Source organism: Camellia sinensis, chromosome 2, assembly GCF_055761805.1.
Source record: "Camellia sinensis isolate YWXY chromosome 2, ASM5576180v1, whole genome shotgun sequence".
Lineage (NCBI taxonomy): Eukaryota > Viridiplantae > Streptophyta > Magnoliopsida > Ericales > Theaceae > Camellia > Camellia sinensis.
In genome coordinates, this window is record NC_138962.1 from 49993538 (window position 1) to 50012214 (window position 18677).

An 18677-nucleotide genomic window follows, 5' to 3' on the forward strand; every position below is an offset into this window, starting at 1 on the left:
GGCAAAGGAAATTACAAATCAGGAATAGTTTGAAAAAATAATTATAAATTGATGAAAAAATTTATTATTTTAATTATTAATATTTATAAAACTTATTATTAATTAGTAATTATTTTTTACAAATATCACTATGATATTTTCCTTCAAAAATATATTGAAAAGTATAGAATGTATTTAAAATTATATAAAATATTTTAAAATGTATAAAAGTTGCACAGACAAAAACAATTAGCCATTACCATGACCCAAACAAAAACAATTAGTCAACTCAACTCACCAAAATTTTTCAGATTCCCAACAATAACTTGAATTTATTTTCCTCTTATCTTCATTTTTGGATTTTGAATTTTTAAAGAGATAGGAAGCCAAAGAAAAATTAAATCACACACTTTTTTTATGAGTAACAAATTAACAAAAGTTTTATCTCTCTTTTTTTTTTTGACAAATGGTTATTTCATTTTCTCAACCTAACCACACACAATAAATGGCTTCTTTCACTTTATTTATTTTTCCATTTTTTTTTTTTTTTGGACACAAATTCAATAACCAAATAAGTATATGGAGCCAGGTACATGAAATATTTTATACAACTTATCACAACAATGTCAATGCAATGCTCCGAAATATAACAGCCTCTCTCTCTCTCTCTTTCTTCCCTTCAAGAGTTTGAATATAGTTACTAGAACAGAAAATGTACTTAATGAGCAGAAAATATTTATACCAGTTATCTAGCATTTCAAAACTCTCCCTTCCTGTCCCTCAACCTCGACAAAGTGCATACAATGAAGATATCATGAATGTTAATCAAGATCAAGCTTCAGCTCAAAAAGGTTAATAGTCTAACCCAAGTTGCCCAAATGCAGCACCACCAAAGTACACCGTTATGCCCTTTAAATTGCTCTTCACATAACTTTCTTCTATCTGCACATATAAACAGGCTTTTAACATGTCAAGATGAACTCCTGACAAGGGCTCACAAACAGTCCAAAATGTATCGTCTAGTGGAAGCAACAATACCTCCACACATAAGGGAGGAGAAGATAGCCAAGAAAGTTCTTCCACTTGGTGCAAGTCCACATGCCGAGGTAAGAACATAACGATGTTAGGAGTTATTGTTTGAGCAATTTGAAACAATGAATACCTGCACACACAGACAGTGCAATTAGCCCACAACAAAAATCTGTGTAAGCAATAGTAACAGTTGACATCAAATGCAGAAGAAAATTAAAATTAAAAGAAATAAAAAAAAGGCTAACATTGCATAGATCAGTAACAAATGATTGCTACACTCCATTTAAAACAAAAACGTTGCTGCATACCCATCTTTTGGCTTCAACAAATCAAGGGTAAAATTCCCGATTGTTTTATATGATGGACCGCCCCATGGTGGTGAAAGAAATGCCACATCCCCCTGACAAAACATATGATAAATTTAAGAAAATAAATAAATAGAATGAAAATAACAGTAATAGAAAATGTTGAGTCAGGATTTTCACAAGTGTGCAAGCTAGCCAAAAGAGACAGCTTCAATTTGAGAAACTGGAGTTCAAGAATTGTCAAATTAGCCCTGTTAAGCAATCATAATAAAGGAAAAGTCCCAAACAATAGCAAGCTTCAGCCATAAATCGACTGCATGGCATTGCTTTCATACTTTTTATTTTTTTCTTTCCTTTTCTTTTTCATTTTCTATTCTTTTTTTTTTGTGTGTATGTGTGTTTTGGGTTGGGGGGGGGGGGGGGGGGTGGAAAGAGTATATGAATGGCATTGCCTAGTGCCTTCAAACTAATTCCATCAAATATTAACATTAATTGGAAAGTATTCACGTAAAACAGCCTCTAACTCATGTAGTTACACAGAATTCCAGCATTGTAATTGAGGAAAAGCGTTACCTTCAGAGTACGTGCAAGTTGAAAAAAGTCTCCCACTATAAAATCAATATAATCTTCCACGCCATATATTTTTGCATTATTAAACGCCAATTCAACTTTTTGAGGATCAATGTCAATAGCAACAACATGATAACACCTGCCATTACAACGAAAACAAATAAGCAAATTCCTACTACCAGATATAGGTTGTTCTCCACATAAGGATATATTAATCATATGTAAAGGTTAAACAAGTCCACGTGCATAGTATTTTTTTTTTTTGATAAATAAAACAATTTATTAAAATGGCATCAAGATGATGCAGCAAATACAAAAATGTATCCCAATTGGGGAAACCCAACCCAAGCACTATCCAATTATATCATTTAAAAAATCTAAAAAAACAAATATAATCTGGATCAACTGTTCTCTCCAACCAACTATACATAACTACAATAAGCCGATTCTCTAACCAAAGAACACCATGATAAACCTCTTGAAAGTTCGTCGATTTCGCTCCAACCATACAAGCCACATCAAGCAAAACGGCACCAATAGCCACACTTGCCACCGTCGACGTCCAATCCGAGCACCCCGCCAAGCTCAAAACATATCCAACACCCCTTTTGGTTGAACCCAAACAACCCCAAATCATATTCAATTCTCAATTATGGAAATTTCCTATAGATATTTTACTAGAAGTGCCAAGATTGATACATGGTTTGAAACTTCCAAGTAGTGTTTGGTTGATTAGAATAAAGTGGAATGGAATGATCATTCTATCAAAATGTTCATTCTTATGTTCGGTTAGACTAAAAATATAACGACAAATGCATTACAAATGGAATCATCTTTCAATATGTTAAGGGAATGGTCATTCCATAAGAAAGCGTAAGGAATCAACCATTCCGTCTCATTCCAATGAACCAAATAGAGCCCCATTGACAATTCAAGTACAAAAAGCTAATGCTTATAGGGAGTAAAAAACTTCTTGGGTTTCCATTCCATTGTAGATGAGGGTCAAATCCAATACACAGTCTTTTATGAACCACGAGTGCGGGTATAGATACGGTACAGGTACGATACCGATACAGATACGCCAATACAACAAATTCTTTAAAAAGTAGGGTACAGCTGGTGTAGGTCAATTTTTTTAAAATTTTTCTTTTTTAAATTTATAGCTAAACATCCAATATACAAATCAAAATTTCAATATCAAAACTAAAAATAAAACAACTTGTCTAAAAAGTTATATAATTTTTTCATTTTCTTTTTTGGTTATCTAAAATCGGATACAAAAGAGAGCAAAACCATGACTCATGGGCAAAAAGTGTTGGAAATAAATTACTTGATATTTTCAAAATTAAAAGAAGAATAATAAAGGGTGTAATAAATTCTAGTAGCAAAAAATAAAAATAAAAAATACCTAGCCGTACCCACGACGTACCCAAATATATTTTCCGTACCCGGCATGTATTCGGCATACCCAGTACACGTACCCGCACCCGGTAAGTATCCGGTACTCGTACGGTACCATTTTTTGAATACCCGTGCTTCATAGACAGTCTTGTAGAACTTGTTGTGCAGGGCTGCATACGACATGTGGGGCTTTTCAGGTTTGTCAAATATGAGAGCCATTAGGCTAGAATCAAAACGTGTTGAATTTTATAGCTTAAATCAATCACGGAATCAAAAAGAATTATTCAATGTGAGAAGATAAAAATCTTTGCAACCATAAGTAGTTGAAAAATGGCATTTTGAATTAAATTGATGATAGAATACAGCCATAGTCTAGAACAATAGAAAGCAATAGATAAAACCATAAAAGGTATTATTATTAAACATGTAAAGTCAACTGAGAATGAAAAGATAGCAAGGTTTTGAGGCACTCGGCATATTTGAAATATGTTCTAAAATCAGCAACAAAGCAATTTACAATTGAAAGAAAAATGGTGGGTCCTTTTTAAATTCTAATTGTGCCTGCTTAGTGTCTTATCTTTAGTCAGTTAGAAACACAGTCAAAGAAGGGTAGTTGTTAGGTAGCGGACAACTAGTGTAAAAACTTTCCAAATCCTCTATTATATGAACATGAATCCTGGGGGCAAAAATCCGGGCAAGTAGTGTCAGTGTGTGGTCTAACAGAGCTTATAGAAAATGGGGTCACAAAGCGAATCTCAAATAATCGCAGGAACTTCATTGAGTGAGTTAGGTTGTATAAGGAAAATGGTATCTCATCATCTTAAAGATCATTAACAACATGGTAATTTCCAAAATTAAAGAACACTTTCAGAATATATATATATATATATAGTCAATTCTTGAATATTAAAAAGAAAAAGAGGTATGGTAACTTACAAACTTCAGGATATATATAATCAACTTTAGAAAATTAAAAATAAAATAGGTATGAAATCTATAAACTATTCATAAGCAAGATAAGCCAATTTTTGACAATTAAAAAGAAAAATGGGTATGACCTATACCCAATTCATAAGCAATATACATAAATATATATATATATATATATATATATATATATATCAAACTAAAACAGGTACGTAAATTAGGTCTAAGCAAAAGTTAACGATCAATCACTTCTCCATGAAGGACCCAAATTGCCATTGTTTTCAAAAGACTGATTTAGGTCCATTTGCACAAGAAAAATTGCAATGGGAAGCACAAAAATTGAATCTTTATCAACTTAATTCAGCATTTTCATTTCCAAACCCCTAAAATTATTAAAAAGAAAAAAGAGAAGAAAACATACCCAGAAGAGCTTACATTTTAGCGAATTGAATGGCATTGCCGCCGACACCAGCGAAGCAATCGATGACGACTCCGCCGCCACTCCTCTCGGCGTGCCTGACAGCAATCTCTTCGGGCGTGACCGAGAACCATCCTTCTTCGTCCATTTTTATACCCTGATCGTATTTGGAGAACAGGTCGTACCTCTGTAACCAGTACTTCTTCACCAGTGGACTCAAACCTTCTTCTCTAGCTCGCTTTCTTGCCCTAATTTTTACTGAAGAATACAGAGAAATCAGCATTTGTGTATGTATGAAAGTTACTGATACATATATGATCAAATTTGAAATGAAGTTAGGGTTTAGTTAGGGTTTACATCGCCGTTTTCCGATTTTGTGCTGTTTCTGTCGACTTTTGCTAGGCTTTGGAACCTTTTTCTTCATCCTCGTCTCTCTCTCTCTCTCTCTCTCTCTCGGAGAACTGTGCAGAATATAGAGCACAGAGGGAACTATGGCGTGTTTGGATCATGGTTATTAGTATTTTTTATGAGTTTATTTTTAAATAAATTACAAATACACTCCTTACGAATTGTTTTTTATAATTTTAAAAATTATAAATATTCTATTTTCAAAAAAAAATTATTTAACAAAATTAATTAAAAAAATAAAATTTTTAACTGTTTCCTCTTACAATGATAAAATTAGTTAAATTATTAATTGAAATAAATTTATGATATTATTAAAAAATTATTAATTGACTTAACAATTTATTAATAAAATTTGTCATTTATTATTTGTGGAAGGTGGAGGGTTCTCCACAGGAAATATGAGACGAGATAGTACTTCATTTACTCTGCAAAGAAAAATCAATCAGTTAGTGATCTCTCCTGACATATATGGTCGAGAGGATCTTCCGACGATCAAGTTAGACATAAGATCAAACATTCTATATTTATTTATGGAGATAGATTTTATACTTCTTTTTTGACCATGTGCTCTTCCTTATCCTTCCTTTTATAATGTTATTTGCTCTAGTCTTGATCGTTGGATTAGCATTTTCATCTAAAGGTTTTGGTTGCTCCTAGACTTTGGTCAAACAAGTAACCAAGTTGTTTTGATCCTTTGCCGTTGGATTACTTTGTTATGTGCAGTTTAGATCATATCAGGCTTCTTAGGGACAACCAGCCAATTGCTTCATCTGGCCGAAAGTTTATCGAGTAGTCATTCCGTTGTATGGGCCAGGCCTATGTACCTATTTTTGACGATTGTGATCTTTACTGTTGATTGTGAGTGAATCCAACGACATTCTTACATTCTACAGATATCCTTCTAAAAGACGATTTTACTCAAGCTCTAATCACGTGACATTGTCCCCTCTTCCATCGGGTCTATCATGGACTTGGGCCCTTCCTGCTCCGAGTTACTGGACTAGACATTCCTTTGGACCTTGGGCTAACATATATGGCTTTTTGGGTCAATATTTTTATCCGTCTACAGTATTAAATTGAAAATTTCAAGAAACGGGACATAATTTTTAAAAAAATCACAGAGGGCAAATCGTAAATATATACATTCATATACATATGTATCATTATATATTTATTTTTCTAGCATCATATACATTCATATACATATATATCATATATATATATTTCTGGAATTGGATTCATAAACATCATCATTCGAACACCCAGATCTAAGATTACCTTCAAAATGAACATGTATATACAGAGAGAAATGGATATCTACAAACATATATACATATATATATATATATATAGAGAGAGAGAGAGAGAGAGAGAGAGAGATGTCTGTTAAGATTGAAATGTATTATTGATGTTGTGTATATATTTTGTATATTACAAGCTATTATATAGGAGAGGATTTGGGAGTAGGTGAGGTAGGTGAGTGGTGGTAGTGGATGGTAGTGGAGGTGGTGGGTGGTAGTGGAGATGGTAGGTGGAGTTGGTGGTGTGGTAATTTACAATTTACAATTTACATTAACAGCCCCCCTCAAACTCAAGGAGGATAGGTACTAGCCAACTTGAGTTTGGAGAGAGTAACAAAACAGAAAAATAAACTGATAAATAAAACAGGATAGGAGACACGGTATGGTCGTGTCAGACCGTTGTAGAAGACACGGTATGGTCGTGTCGGACCGTTGTAGCAGACAGTTTACGGGGTCATGTCAGACCGTTGTAGCAGACAGTTTACGGGGTCATGTCGGACCGTTGTAGCAGGACAGTTTACGGGGTCATGTCGGACCGGTGTAGCAGACACTGTGTGGTCGTGTCAGACCGATGTAGAATACAGTTTATGGGGTCATGTCGGACCGTTGTAGAAGACAGTTTACGGGGTCATGTCGGACCGTTGTAGCAGACAGTTTACGAAGTCATGTCGGACCGATGTAGAAGACAGTTTACGGGGTCATGTCGGACCGTTGTAGCAGCTGACCGGAATCAATGTCGGGACAGTTTATGGGGTCATGTCGGACCGTTGTAGAAGATTGTGGTGGTGCACCAAGGGGGCGACTTAGGGAGTGCGCCATGAGCGATTTATACATGATACTGTGTATAACCCTCCCTCAAACTCAAATAGGTGTGAAGATAAAAACCTATTTGAGGTTGAAAAGGGATTGATAAAGCTGACCGGTGTAGAAGACACTGTATGAGTGTGTATATAGGCTGCCCAAAAGATATACATGGATGTAGATATCGAGCCCTCAAAAGTCGTGCCCTCAAAAGGTGTGCCCGCACCCTCAAAAGGCGTGTCATCAAAAGGCGTGCCCGAGTCATCAAAAGGCGTGCCATGAAAAGGCGTGCCAGGTTGTCGGTGTCAAGAGGCGCGCGATGCGCGTGGCTGCCTCGGCTATTTAACCAAGACAGAGCCTGAGGCCGAGGCAGAAGCAAAAAACCTGCGAAATCCTCTGTAAAACTCTTCGTTGTGCTGAGAGAGAGAGGCTGTAATACTGTTGTGCTGAGAGAGAGAGTCTGTAACACTCTGTGGCGAGAGAAAAATGGCTTCGTCGTCCCGTGGTCTGCTGACTCTCTTTCCCGACCTCAACGAGTCCACAGGAGAGAGAACTGGTGCGGTGGCCCCTGAACCTCAACCAGGCGCCCCAGGGTTTGCTCCGTTGAACTTTCCGATGCGGTCTGTGGAGCAAAGAATGGCAGTGCAGTCGGATGTGGAAGCCAATCAATATACATTGAAGTCATGTGTGGAAACCATGACTGCGGTGACAAACTTGTCGAACCGGCTGCAGAGTAAGGCAAATGAGGTGCAGCAGTTAAACTCCCAGCTGGCTCTGCTCCAACGCATGTATAAGGATGCGCGAGCAGAGATAAGCGTGCTAAAGGCAGAAAACAAGGAGCTGAAGCGGAAGGCCACCGTGATGTTCCGATTTGGAGGGCCGCCATATGTTGCAGTGGAGGAGCAGGGTGGAGTGATCGTGCCCAGTGGAGTGGGAAACACAGAGGTAGCACTGTCAAGGGCCTCTCAGGACGGAGGCAAAAAGAAAAGACCGGCGGAATAGGCGAAGAAGTGAGGGCGGTGGGTGGCCGGCTGCAGAAAAGAAAACAAAGCTGTGGGTGTTTGTTTGGTTTTTTTTTTTTTTTTTTTTTTTTTTTTGTTTTGTTTTTTTTTTTTTTTTTGTAAAAGTGTGATCGGATATGATCCCGACATAAATAAAGGATAAGTTTGTGAAATGAAAACGAGTTATGTTGTTTTTTTTTTTTTTTTTTTTTTGTTTAAACCGTCCTTTTGCCTGGGGTAAGATAGTATAAGAAAATATATATATATATATATATATTAGTATGGAGAGAATGATGAGGATAAGGTGGTGTGGTGGGTGGAGGATGAATCATGTATTTTAAAAAGAGAGTTGATGGGTGGTTAGTCTCGTGGGTCAGAAGAAAAAGAGGGAGTGGGTGATATAAAAAAAAAAAAAAAAAGAAAGTGGAAGTGAGTGAGAATATATTGATGATGAAAAGTGGGAAAGGTGACAAAGTGAGGGATGTCCGTGAGTGGAGAGAAAAGAATAAGAATTATGATTATTATTATAAAATAAATAAAAAGGTGCTAGAGATATGGGGAGGTTTCTGTCTTGGAATCAAAGTTTGCTTCTGGGTCTTTGTGGTGGGTCTGTGAAGATTTCCATTGGGTGCTTTGAGACTGCCTCTGTAATGCAGTGTGGTAATTTCACTCGAGAAGCAACAATAGAGGAGAGAACGATGATGGAACACAGATAGAGCCCCTGCGGTGTGTATTCAACACACACTGGTGTTGTGCTTTCTTCTCTCCCCCATCTGGGAGACAGAGAGAGATTGAGAGAGGGAGCGCCGTGTGTTGCTCTGTGGTCATGCATGGCGACAGAGAGAGGAGGAGATTGCCGACGATGTGGAGTCGGTGGCGGAGGAGGAAGATCGAAGACGACATCGGCGATGATGGAGGGACGGCGACCATCGGCGGCGACAGAGAGCACAAATTCCTTTGATATCAGGGAGAGGAACGTCGGGTTGAAGCCTCGGATGGCGATGTCGTCGACGGTGAGGTAGGGCAGTGGCAGTGGGGAGAGAAGGGTTTGTCCGGCGGGGTGGTGTTCCAGAGGAGAGTACGGCCGCCCACGGCGGCGCGTAGGGCCAAGAGAGCGTCCCTGTCCGCCATCAGATCTGATTTTCCGGCGGGTAGAGAGAGAAGAATGAGGAAGAGAAGGGTTGCTACTCCACCACACTGAGACTGAGATGGAAACGGTTTTTTTTTTTTTTTTTTTTTTTTTTGCTTTGAAAAATATAGATATAGATATATATCTATCAGAAGACTGAGCAGTAGAACAAAGTTTGTTAGAAATCAAATTTTGAGAGAAATCAAAGTTTGGTAGAACAATAGTGATAGGAGAGGCTTGGGGTTGATGATTGAACTGGTAAGGTCGGGGTCCGGCGGGCGGTGAAGGCAAGGTCGCCGCCCGCCGGAAGGTGAAGATCACCAAGAGCTAACCTATAGCTCTGATACCATGTTAAGATTGAAATGTATTATTGATGTTGTGTATATATTTTGTATATTACAAGCTATTATATAGGAGAGGATTTGGGAGTAGGTGAGGTAGGTGAGTGGTGGTAGTGGATGGTAGTGGAGGTGGTGGGTGGTAGTGGAGATGGTAGGTGGAGTTGGTGGTGTGGTAATTTACAATTTACAATTTACATTAACAATGTCAATGTAATCTATGTATGTATCTATCTATGTATCTCATATTTTTTGCAAGTAGGAGGGAGTAGAAATACACATATAGATCCAATCCATAAATCTTTGTGGGAAGTTCATAGCATAAAGAGAACAGCAACAATGTAGTCCCAATGTGCTGTTGCCATATTAATCTACATTAATCATTCAATGTAAGCCTAAATTTCCTTTCTTTAGAGCAACTCGGGATGGTAATAGGAAGGATCAAAGTATACCAGCGTACAAGTAGAGAACTTGTGCGAGAGAAACAAAGAAGCTTGTAGAGAGAGAAAATGAGGAGGAACACAAGAAGATGAGAGACAGGGGAAGGTAGGTAGGGTTGTAGTTAGGGTGTTTTGTTCTGAACAAAATCTCATATACATAGGCTCCGTTTGACAAAAGCTAGACGGGATTTTTTTGACTATTTTAATCATAAAAGATAAAGTAGGTCATTTTAGCTATAAAAAATAAAATATCACATCTAATCTATAATTATTACATTCTTCTCTCATAAAAAAAGTTTAAAAAGTCAAAAAACTCTTCCCAAGCTAAACTTTTTAACCCAGGCTAAAATAACTAAAATACCAAAAAGCCAATCCACTTCTCAAACGAAGGCATAATAACTCTTAACAGATGCGCCCGAATTACACTTTTGGTAAATATTATAACTGTGCATTTTAATTCAGTAATCACGGGATTATGTAGTGATTTTTAAATGTCAGGAAATAATTTACATTCGGCCCAAACCACAAGGGTTAAAGTAAAGTTTGCCGTTAATAATTTATTGATTATTTTAATTAATATCTAATTCATTATTTCTTATGAAATTTATTACAATTATTTCGTTTTGACCAAAAAAAAAAAATCAAAAAATCATTTTTCGCATTACTTTCTCTTAATCTTAAATTATTAGGTAAATTACACTAATACTCCCTAAACTTTCTATTTAATATAGATTCTCCCTTCATATTTGAAAAATTACATTCTCCTCCTTAAGATTTATAATCTTATTACGAATTGCCTCATGGATTACGGATGTCACATCCTAAAATTTTCTAAATAAGCATCTTGCCCTTTTTAAGATTTTTTTGTATAAATTTTTACATATTTTTATTTTCACCATTATATATAGATTAGATCAATTTAATCTAGATATATTTAAAAAGTATAAAATTTGTACAAGATTTTATTTTTTTTAAAAAAAATCATTGAATACAATAAAATAAGATAATGTATTGAATTTCTTGAATTTTTCTTTTGGTGAATTTAAAAAAAAAAATCACAAAATATTATACTTCTTAAGTGTATCTAAATTAGGTGTATCTAAAAAAAAATACTTAAAATATTAAAAAAATTCTGTAAAAATAAAAAAAAACTTGATTTTTTGTGTGAGTTAAACTAAAGAAAACGATTGTTATTTCTCTTGAAATGACATGAGCAAAATATCTATATTATTTTATTATTTTATATGTATAAAGACTAAAGGGCAAATATGTCATTTGAATCTGACAAGGGTGTTAATGTAATTTTTTAAACGTGAAGGGAGATCTGTATTAAATAGAAATCTCAAGGGTGTCAGTGTAATTTTTCCTAAATTATTTGTTATTTTTATTATTTGCGATGTTTCAAAAAATCATTTATATATTTTAATTTATTATCTTTTTAACAATTTTGAAAATTTTATTTACAATAACTAATTAAGAGTATTTGATATTTGATAGGATAAAAACAAAAAATTAATATTAATTATTTTACCAAATACAAATTTATTTTGAACCAAAAATAAAAAAATAAAAAAACAAAATCCCAGCTTAGAAATCAATGTCCCCATTTAGCAACCATGTTGTCATCCTACCATCACCATTATTATCACCATACAACATACAAAAATTTAAAATTTAAAATTTATGTTTTTACACTTACCATAGTACTAGAGATATTCTTATCTTTACATCCCACCTAATCTTTCAAAATCTATTAACCCTACCCCACCTACAACCACCACCTTCGATAACCAGTGCTGCTATCTCCGGCTATCAATCACCAGCCTCTCTCTTACTATCGCATAGTTTGGAAAGTTGATTTTGGTGGATTAGGGGCTAAAATAGTCACAAAAAATAAAATAGACTATTTTAGTTACAAAAAATAAAACATCAAATTCAACCCATAATCATTACACTCCTCTCTCACACAAAAAATCAAAAAGTCTTTCTCAAATCAAGCTTTTTAACCCCAAGTTAAAATAATCAAAAAAATTAAAAAATTAAAAAGTCAACCCACTTCCCAAACAGAGGCTTTAACCTTTTTCTCTAGCCTCTACCTTCATCGCTGCAACCTAGTTCCACCCCTTCATAACTATCACCTCTAACTATTATGACCCACTGCCCTATTGCAATTCCCTCCTTAACCCATTTCCTTCCATCATAACTCTCTTTTTAATCGCCTTTTTCCGTCATAATTTTCTTTCTCAACTCCCCAGATTGCTGTGACCCCTCATTCTACCACAAACCTTGCCACCCCAGGCGTAAGAGATAGAGAGAGAAAGAATAGATTAGTGGATGTTTGGGATTTGGTTATTTATTTTTGCGTATGTGTGTATGTGCTCGCGCGCACGTTTATTTTAGTCTTTTGTGATTTTTTTTTTTAAATTCAAAAAGTTTTAGGTTTTTAAATTTAGCTTAACAAGATGAATCGAAAATTTTAATTTTTTTTAATAAAAAGTCTAAAAAACACAAAAACAAAGAAAAAAATAGTGAACCTTTTCGGCTTATTTTGGTTTTTCCAAATTTTTTTTTAGAATTTTTCAGAAAAAAATTTACTTTTTATATTCAATGCACAACAGGCTAAAAAAAATTGACATAATTTTATAAAAAAAAAATCACTAAAGACAAAAAAAAAAGTGATTTTTTTTTTTTTTAATGACATTCCAAACACCAGGAAGTGGCACCGGCGATATAGTTGGGCAACAATGGTAGTAGCAGATAGAAATGCTGGTGAAAGGATGGATAGGTTGAGAAATTAGAGTTTAAGGCCCATTTGTTTTCAGAAGTATAATGGAGGAGATTTATAGTGAGGGGATTAAGTAAAATTACATTTGTTTTGATGATAGTTATTGGTGTAGGGATTGTTAAATTATTTTTATATAAAGTAAATATAAAATAATAAAACAAATAAAAAATACAAAAAACATTAATTAACCATTAATGTTCAACAAAAAAAAAAATGCCCAACATGTAAAAAATAAAAAATAAAATAAATAAAACAATGATTTTTACTTAACAAAAAATACATGATTATCATTTTTCAAAAACACTTTTCAAAAAATTATACTTTCTTATTTTCAGTGTTTTTTTTTGTTTTTACTGAATTTTTTTAATATTTTGAACAATTTTTTTAATTTTTAGACATACCTAACATATATATACCTAAAAAGTAATTTTTTTTTTGAAAAAACCTTTTAAAAATTCACTAAATACCAAAAATATAAAAAAAATACGAGAATTCAGTACATTTTTTGTATTTTTATGTATTTATTAATTTTTAAAAATATTTTTTAACAATTTTTTTACTTTTTAGATATATCTAAGTAAGGTGCATCTAAAAAAGTAAAAAAAAATATTTAAAATTTTAAAAATATTCACTAAAAACAAAAAAATACGAAAATCAAAAAACTCAATTTTCAAAATATTTAATTCAAAAAACTCAAACCAAACTATTCAAAAAATGTTCAACATGTAAAAAATAAAATAAAAAATAAAATTAAAAGAAATAATCCGGCAGACTATTTTTCTAATACCACCTCCACCTCTTTCATCCCAATCCCCATTCCGCCTAACCTAATCCAGACCTCCATCTTAATCCCTTCTCTATCTCCCAAAACAAATACAACATTAGTGAGTCCCACCTCCATCTCAATCCTAATCCCAATCCCTCCTCCATCTCTTGAAACAAACGGGACCTAAATGTGTTAGGGTTTTGATTAATTTTTGGTAATTTTAGATAAGAACAAAATTGTAATAAAAATAAATACAAATGAGAAGTGCAATGAGACAGAACATGATAGTAAATAAAATCACCCCAAGCCCCATAACCGAAACCACATGCATTATTTATTTACGTTGTTAGGGATGTAAAAATAATAGTAATAATAATAAAAATAAAAAATAAAATAAAAATAAAATTAATAGAATCAAATAGACTATGTAAACCGATTGAACGTTTTTCATAATGTAAAGTTTGTTTTAAATTTAAATTTTTTTACTCTGATACAAACTGAACCGATCAAAATATTATATTTAAATATTTTCATATTTTATTTTTTTAATCAATAAAAAATAATTGACTAATAGTAGACATTTTGTAATAGAAATTAGGGATACAATGTTTTTAATGATGTATATAACAAAAGAGCAATGGTAGAGGGTCACAAAAAGTGTGGCTCAAATGGCTCAAAACTGCCAAAACGACGTTGTTTTGGGGGCAAAACAACGCAAAACGACGTCGTTTTGACAGTTTTGAGCCATTTGAGCCACACTTTTTGTGGCCCTCAAACATTTTTCATAACAAAATTGATTCAGTGCAATAAGTACCATTCTCATATTTATATGCTTTTTTATTATTATTTAGGATGTGTTATATAAGTGCACTTTTTAATTTTTTGGCTAAAAAAGTAAAGAAAAAAATATGTATGTTTGGGATAACTTTTTGACTTTTTACAAAAATATGTGTAATAAAATATTATAGTAAAATCAAAATGATCATTTTGCCCTTGTTAGACCATCTCCAACGCTTCACCAAACCTTGCATCAAATTTGAAATTTGGTGAAAAAGTCACTTTTTGCAGCTCCAATGGTTTCATCAAATTGGTATCGAAACGAGAATTCACCAAATTTTTCATCAAAGTGAGAACAGGAGGAAGACTTCACCCATTTACTGTGCGTGACCGCTGGGGGAGACCAACTGGTCAACCAGCCGGTTGACCGGTCGGTTGACCAACCGGTCGACCGGTTCCCTTGCAAATGGGTTGGTTCAAACAGGTCAAAAGGTTCAAAGAGGTTAAAAAAAAAATACACTAACCGGTCGACCGGCCGGTCGACCCCCCGGTCGACCCTTGCTTTGATGACAACCATTGGAGTAGTTTGTATCAGATTGAGAAAATGGTCTTTTTTTTACTCAGATTTGGTGAAAATTTTGGTGAACCGTTGGAGATGCTCTTAATGTTTAGAATAATTTTTTAACTTTTTACGAAAATATGTGTAATAAAATATTGTAGTAAAATCAAAATGACTATTTTACCCTTGTTAACTTTTTGACTTTTAACTTTTTAACTTTTGAGTAGTTAAATTCAAAGGGCAAAATAATAATTCTACCCTCTAAACTTCCCCCACAAGCTTCTCTCAAATAATATGAACTTTTTGATTTTTTTTTTTTTATAATAATTTTTAACTTTTAGATTTTTGTAAGTTATCTCAAACGAAGCTATTTGAGGGTGTGTTTGTTAAATCAAAACATCAAAAATCATAAGTCCCACATAAAGTTAATTTATCTTGCAACTTGCAAAGCAGTCCAACAAAAGTCTTTTTTTTTTTTTTTTTTTTTATCATTTTCCATTTGAAAATGAAAGGCAACTATATCAATAAAAATAAAAATAAAAATCATTTAATCTTTCTGGAAAATTACAAAAAGACTCCCTAGTTTGACCATTCTAACAACTCCAGCCCTAATTTTCATTATATTTTAATTTTTTTTTAAACCCCACCACTCATAAACTCATCTCAATTAAAACCCTAAAGGGTTGAGATCAATTTTTAATTTGAAAAAAAAATATTAAAAAAAATTAGAATTTAACTTGTTGCAAGGATCAAATCTTTGGATTTTTATTTTTATTTATTTTTTTTGTATTTTCCTAATTTTTTAGAAGAAATTACAAACAAAAAAAAAGTATAAAAACAATTGCAAATAGGTGAAAAATAAAATACAATTAATAGAGCTTGAAAGTTTATGATAATTTCAAAACATATAGATTTTTTTTTTTTTTTTGCCCCGTCAACTTCTTTTTTTTTCCTCTTTTTTTTTTTTCTCCTTATTTCCCTTCCTTACCCCTAATGTGTTTGGTTGGGAGATTTGATAAGGAATTTGAAAAGGAAAACGAAAATGGTAGGTGAAATGTGAATAAAATATACTTACATTTTATTTAGTTTCACACACCATTCCCATTTTTCTTTTTAAATATTTTTTCAAATCTCTCAACTAAGTATAGCGTAAGTAGGGTGGCTGACAACTAGTGAAGATGAGATAGGAGGTAAAATAGGGGCAAAAAGGAATGTTGTGATTTTGGGATAAATATACCATGAGAAGAGAAAAAAGAAAAAATTACGTGGTAATCCTAGACAAATTTATATGATATTCTATCTTTATTTTTATTAGTGATGATGCAGTTTGTCCTGGGTGAATGGGTCGGGCTGGTCCAAGCTCTTCAAGTTCCGATTCAGGCGGATGATTCCACCAGATGACCTGCAAGCAAGTCCAAAGGGGAACGGGGTAGTCCCCCAGTGAACCCTCCGGCGAGCAAAAATCAGTAGAGGAAGAAGGAAATATATATATATATATATAGAGAGAGAGAGAGAGAAGCTTAACCTTCCTCTTGTCTTCGATTCTTGCTTATATCCTTTGGTAATCATTTCACTGTCCCTTGCGACGTGCCCCCTTCCGCCGAAAGCCTGTGCCGTAGCTTACCTTGTTCAGGGTGAGGGGGCTCTGTTCCGACGGGGAGGTGTTGTGGTAATAAATGCTGTGATGGGCTGCATTAATGGTGATGTGTTGTGGCAATAACTCTGCAGATCTTTGTCTGCTGATGTGGCCTGTGTTTCACCTGCCATGTGCCCGAATGTCATTGGCCCTCCATGCTCAGATGGCCTCCAACTGTCCTGGGCTTTGCCAACCGGGTTATGCTATGGGTCCTAAGCGATGGGTTTGGGGTTGTTTGCTGTGGGCTGTAAGCCTTATGGGCCTATCCATGTCAGTAGTCCCCCATTTTCGAGTGCAGCTTTAGTCCAACGAAGGGAATAGTAATAAGGAAGAGAAGTGCAAAAAGAGTGGAGAGGCCGACCGTTAGGTGTGCCGACCGCGAGGCGTGCCGACCGCAAGGGTGGCCGAGCGGGAGGGGTCGACTGTTAGGCGTGCCGACTGCAAGGGTGGCCGAGCGGGAGGGGTCGACCGTTAGGCGTGCCGACCGCAAGGGTAGCCGAGCGGGGGGAGCTGACCGTGAGGGTGGACGAGCGGGAGGGGTCGACCGTTAGGCGTGCCGACAGTAAGGGTGGCCGAGCGGAGGGAGCTGACCGTGAGGGTGGCCGAGCGGGAGGGGTCGACCGTGAGGCGTGCCGACCAGGACGGCGCGGGGCTCAAAAAAGGGGGGGCGTGCCATGTGATGATGTGAAATGGAAAGGACAGGGTAAGGGGAGGGGACAATGCATCGTGGCCATACACGTGGCAATATCATGGGGGAAGTGAAGCGTTGGAGCAGAAATGAAACGATAGGTCACAAAGGGGGGTTTTGAAAAGGCGATTTTGGCGGTTGATTTGAAAGGTTTTTAAACGGGCGAAAATTAATGTAGATCCATGGAATACGGGTAAACCGTGGGTTTTTGGTATAATTCGTTTCACCTATCTTTTTACTAAAACTCAAAATACCCAAGTGTTAATTCCTTCATTGTGCACGACACACCTGTGCAACATTTTCTCAACTTCCTTGCTCCTGCGTCAGAAGTGATTCGTAAGCAAACCCTAGAAATGGCACAAGAAGAAGTGGTGAATGTGAGGGTGGACCCTTTGAGAGACGATGATGCAGAGGAGTTAGCAGCGCGATATAGGACGGAGACACGAATGGTGGGAGTGGGGGAACCGGTGGGACAATCGCAGGCGTCGGCCCTGATATTGGCTCCAAGGCCAATAAGCCAGGTAGAGCCGGATCAGTGGCACACTAAGGCTGACAAATCCACAATTACTGCGGCGGATTTGGAGGCTATCAGGGAAAAATACCAGATTCCGGCTGAGGTGCAGTTATTGCTGCCAACATCAAGGGAAAGGCCGTCTGATGCCAGGCCAGGGGAGTTTTCCCTTTACGAGGAGGCGCTAAAAGGTGGGCTGAGGTTGCCACTGCCCCAAGTGGTGGTTGACGTACTGAACCGTCTGGAGGTAGCGCCGGGGCAATTGATACCCAATGCATGGAAGATTCTACTGGCCTGTGCTAGCGCGTGGCCCAAGGCGAATGGAGGAGAAGCCATGGCGATAGACGAGTTCTTTTCCTGTTATAAGGCTTCGGGGCAGCAAGAGACGTGGGTCACCCTACAGACAGTGATGGGGAGGGGATTGGTGGCGGGGCTGCCGACATCGATCAAGGGGTGGTGGCCACGGTGGTTCTACGTGTCTGCCAATGGGGGATTGAGAGTGCGCACTATCTGGAAGGGGCCCATTAGGTCGATGGAGTCAAGATTGGGGGCGGCGGCGGAAGAGAGGGTGAAGAGGGTGAAGGAGTGGAGGGAGAGAGAGAAGGCCAAATGGGACGAGCTTGTACAACCATCCGCATTATTTGAGGCAGGGTTGGGGCCGCAGCCGAGGGGTGGGGACCTCGACCGAGCAGAATTGGAAGCGAGAAGAGAAGTTCAGGAAGAAGAGGATCAGGCCAAACTTGCCAAAGCCACGAAGTTGAAGGAAACGCGAGGAGACCGACCGCCTTAACCGATCGCGCGGGAGAGGATCCGACCACGTCCAAGGCCACTAGGGGGGAAGGACTTAAGCAGTTTTGAGCCACAACTGCCCCCAGTAGATCCTGTAAAAGAACAGGCCAGAAAGG

At 36.3% G+C, this 18677-nt stretch overlaps 1 protein-coding gene across 3 annotated transcripts; it reads right to left on the minus strand.

The window, feature by feature from the left end:
* Window positions 1-559: 559 nt before the first annotated feature.
* LOC114259190 (uncharacterized) lies at window positions 560-5145 on the minus strand. Of its 3 annotated transcripts, none has more exons than XM_082914349.1 (7): window positions 4990-5125; window positions 4650-4890; window positions 3316-3457; window positions 1890-2025; window positions 1320-1411; window positions 1018-1141; window positions 560-921 (listed from the first exon to the last, which is right to left on the minus strand). In XM_082914349.1, the coding sequence occupies exons 2-7, from the start codon at window positions 4669-4671 to the stop codon at window positions 832-834; spliced, it is 606 nt and encodes a 201-aa protein (XP_082770475.1). In that variant the 5' UTR covers window positions 4672-4890; window positions 4990-5125; the 3' UTR covers window positions 560-831. The 3 variants fall into 3 exon arrangements, with proteins under 3 accessions (XP_082770475.1, XP_082770474.1, XP_028054980.2); XM_082914348.1 differs by having other exon boundaries at window positions 3295-3457; window positions 4990-5115; XM_028199179.2 differs by lacking the exon at window positions 3316-3457 and having other exon boundaries at window positions 4990-5145.
* Window positions 5146-18677: the final 13532 nt, after the last annotated feature.

Excerpts from the sequence above, each read along its gene's own strand:
- LOC114259190 (XM_028199179.2), bottom strand. The coding sequence starts at position 5,056 with ATGAAGAAAAAGGTTCCAAAGCCTAGCAAAAGTCGACAGAAACAGCAC. Across the intron at positions 1,142-1,319 it reads TTGTTGAAGCCAAAAGATGG|GTATTCATTGTTTCAAATTG; the intron begins GTATGCAGCAAC and ends CTGTGTGTGCAG. Across the intron at positions 922-1,017 it reads CTCCTCCCTTATGTGTGGAG|ATAGAAGAAAGTTATGTGAA; the intron begins GTATTGTTGCTT and ends TTATATGTGCAG.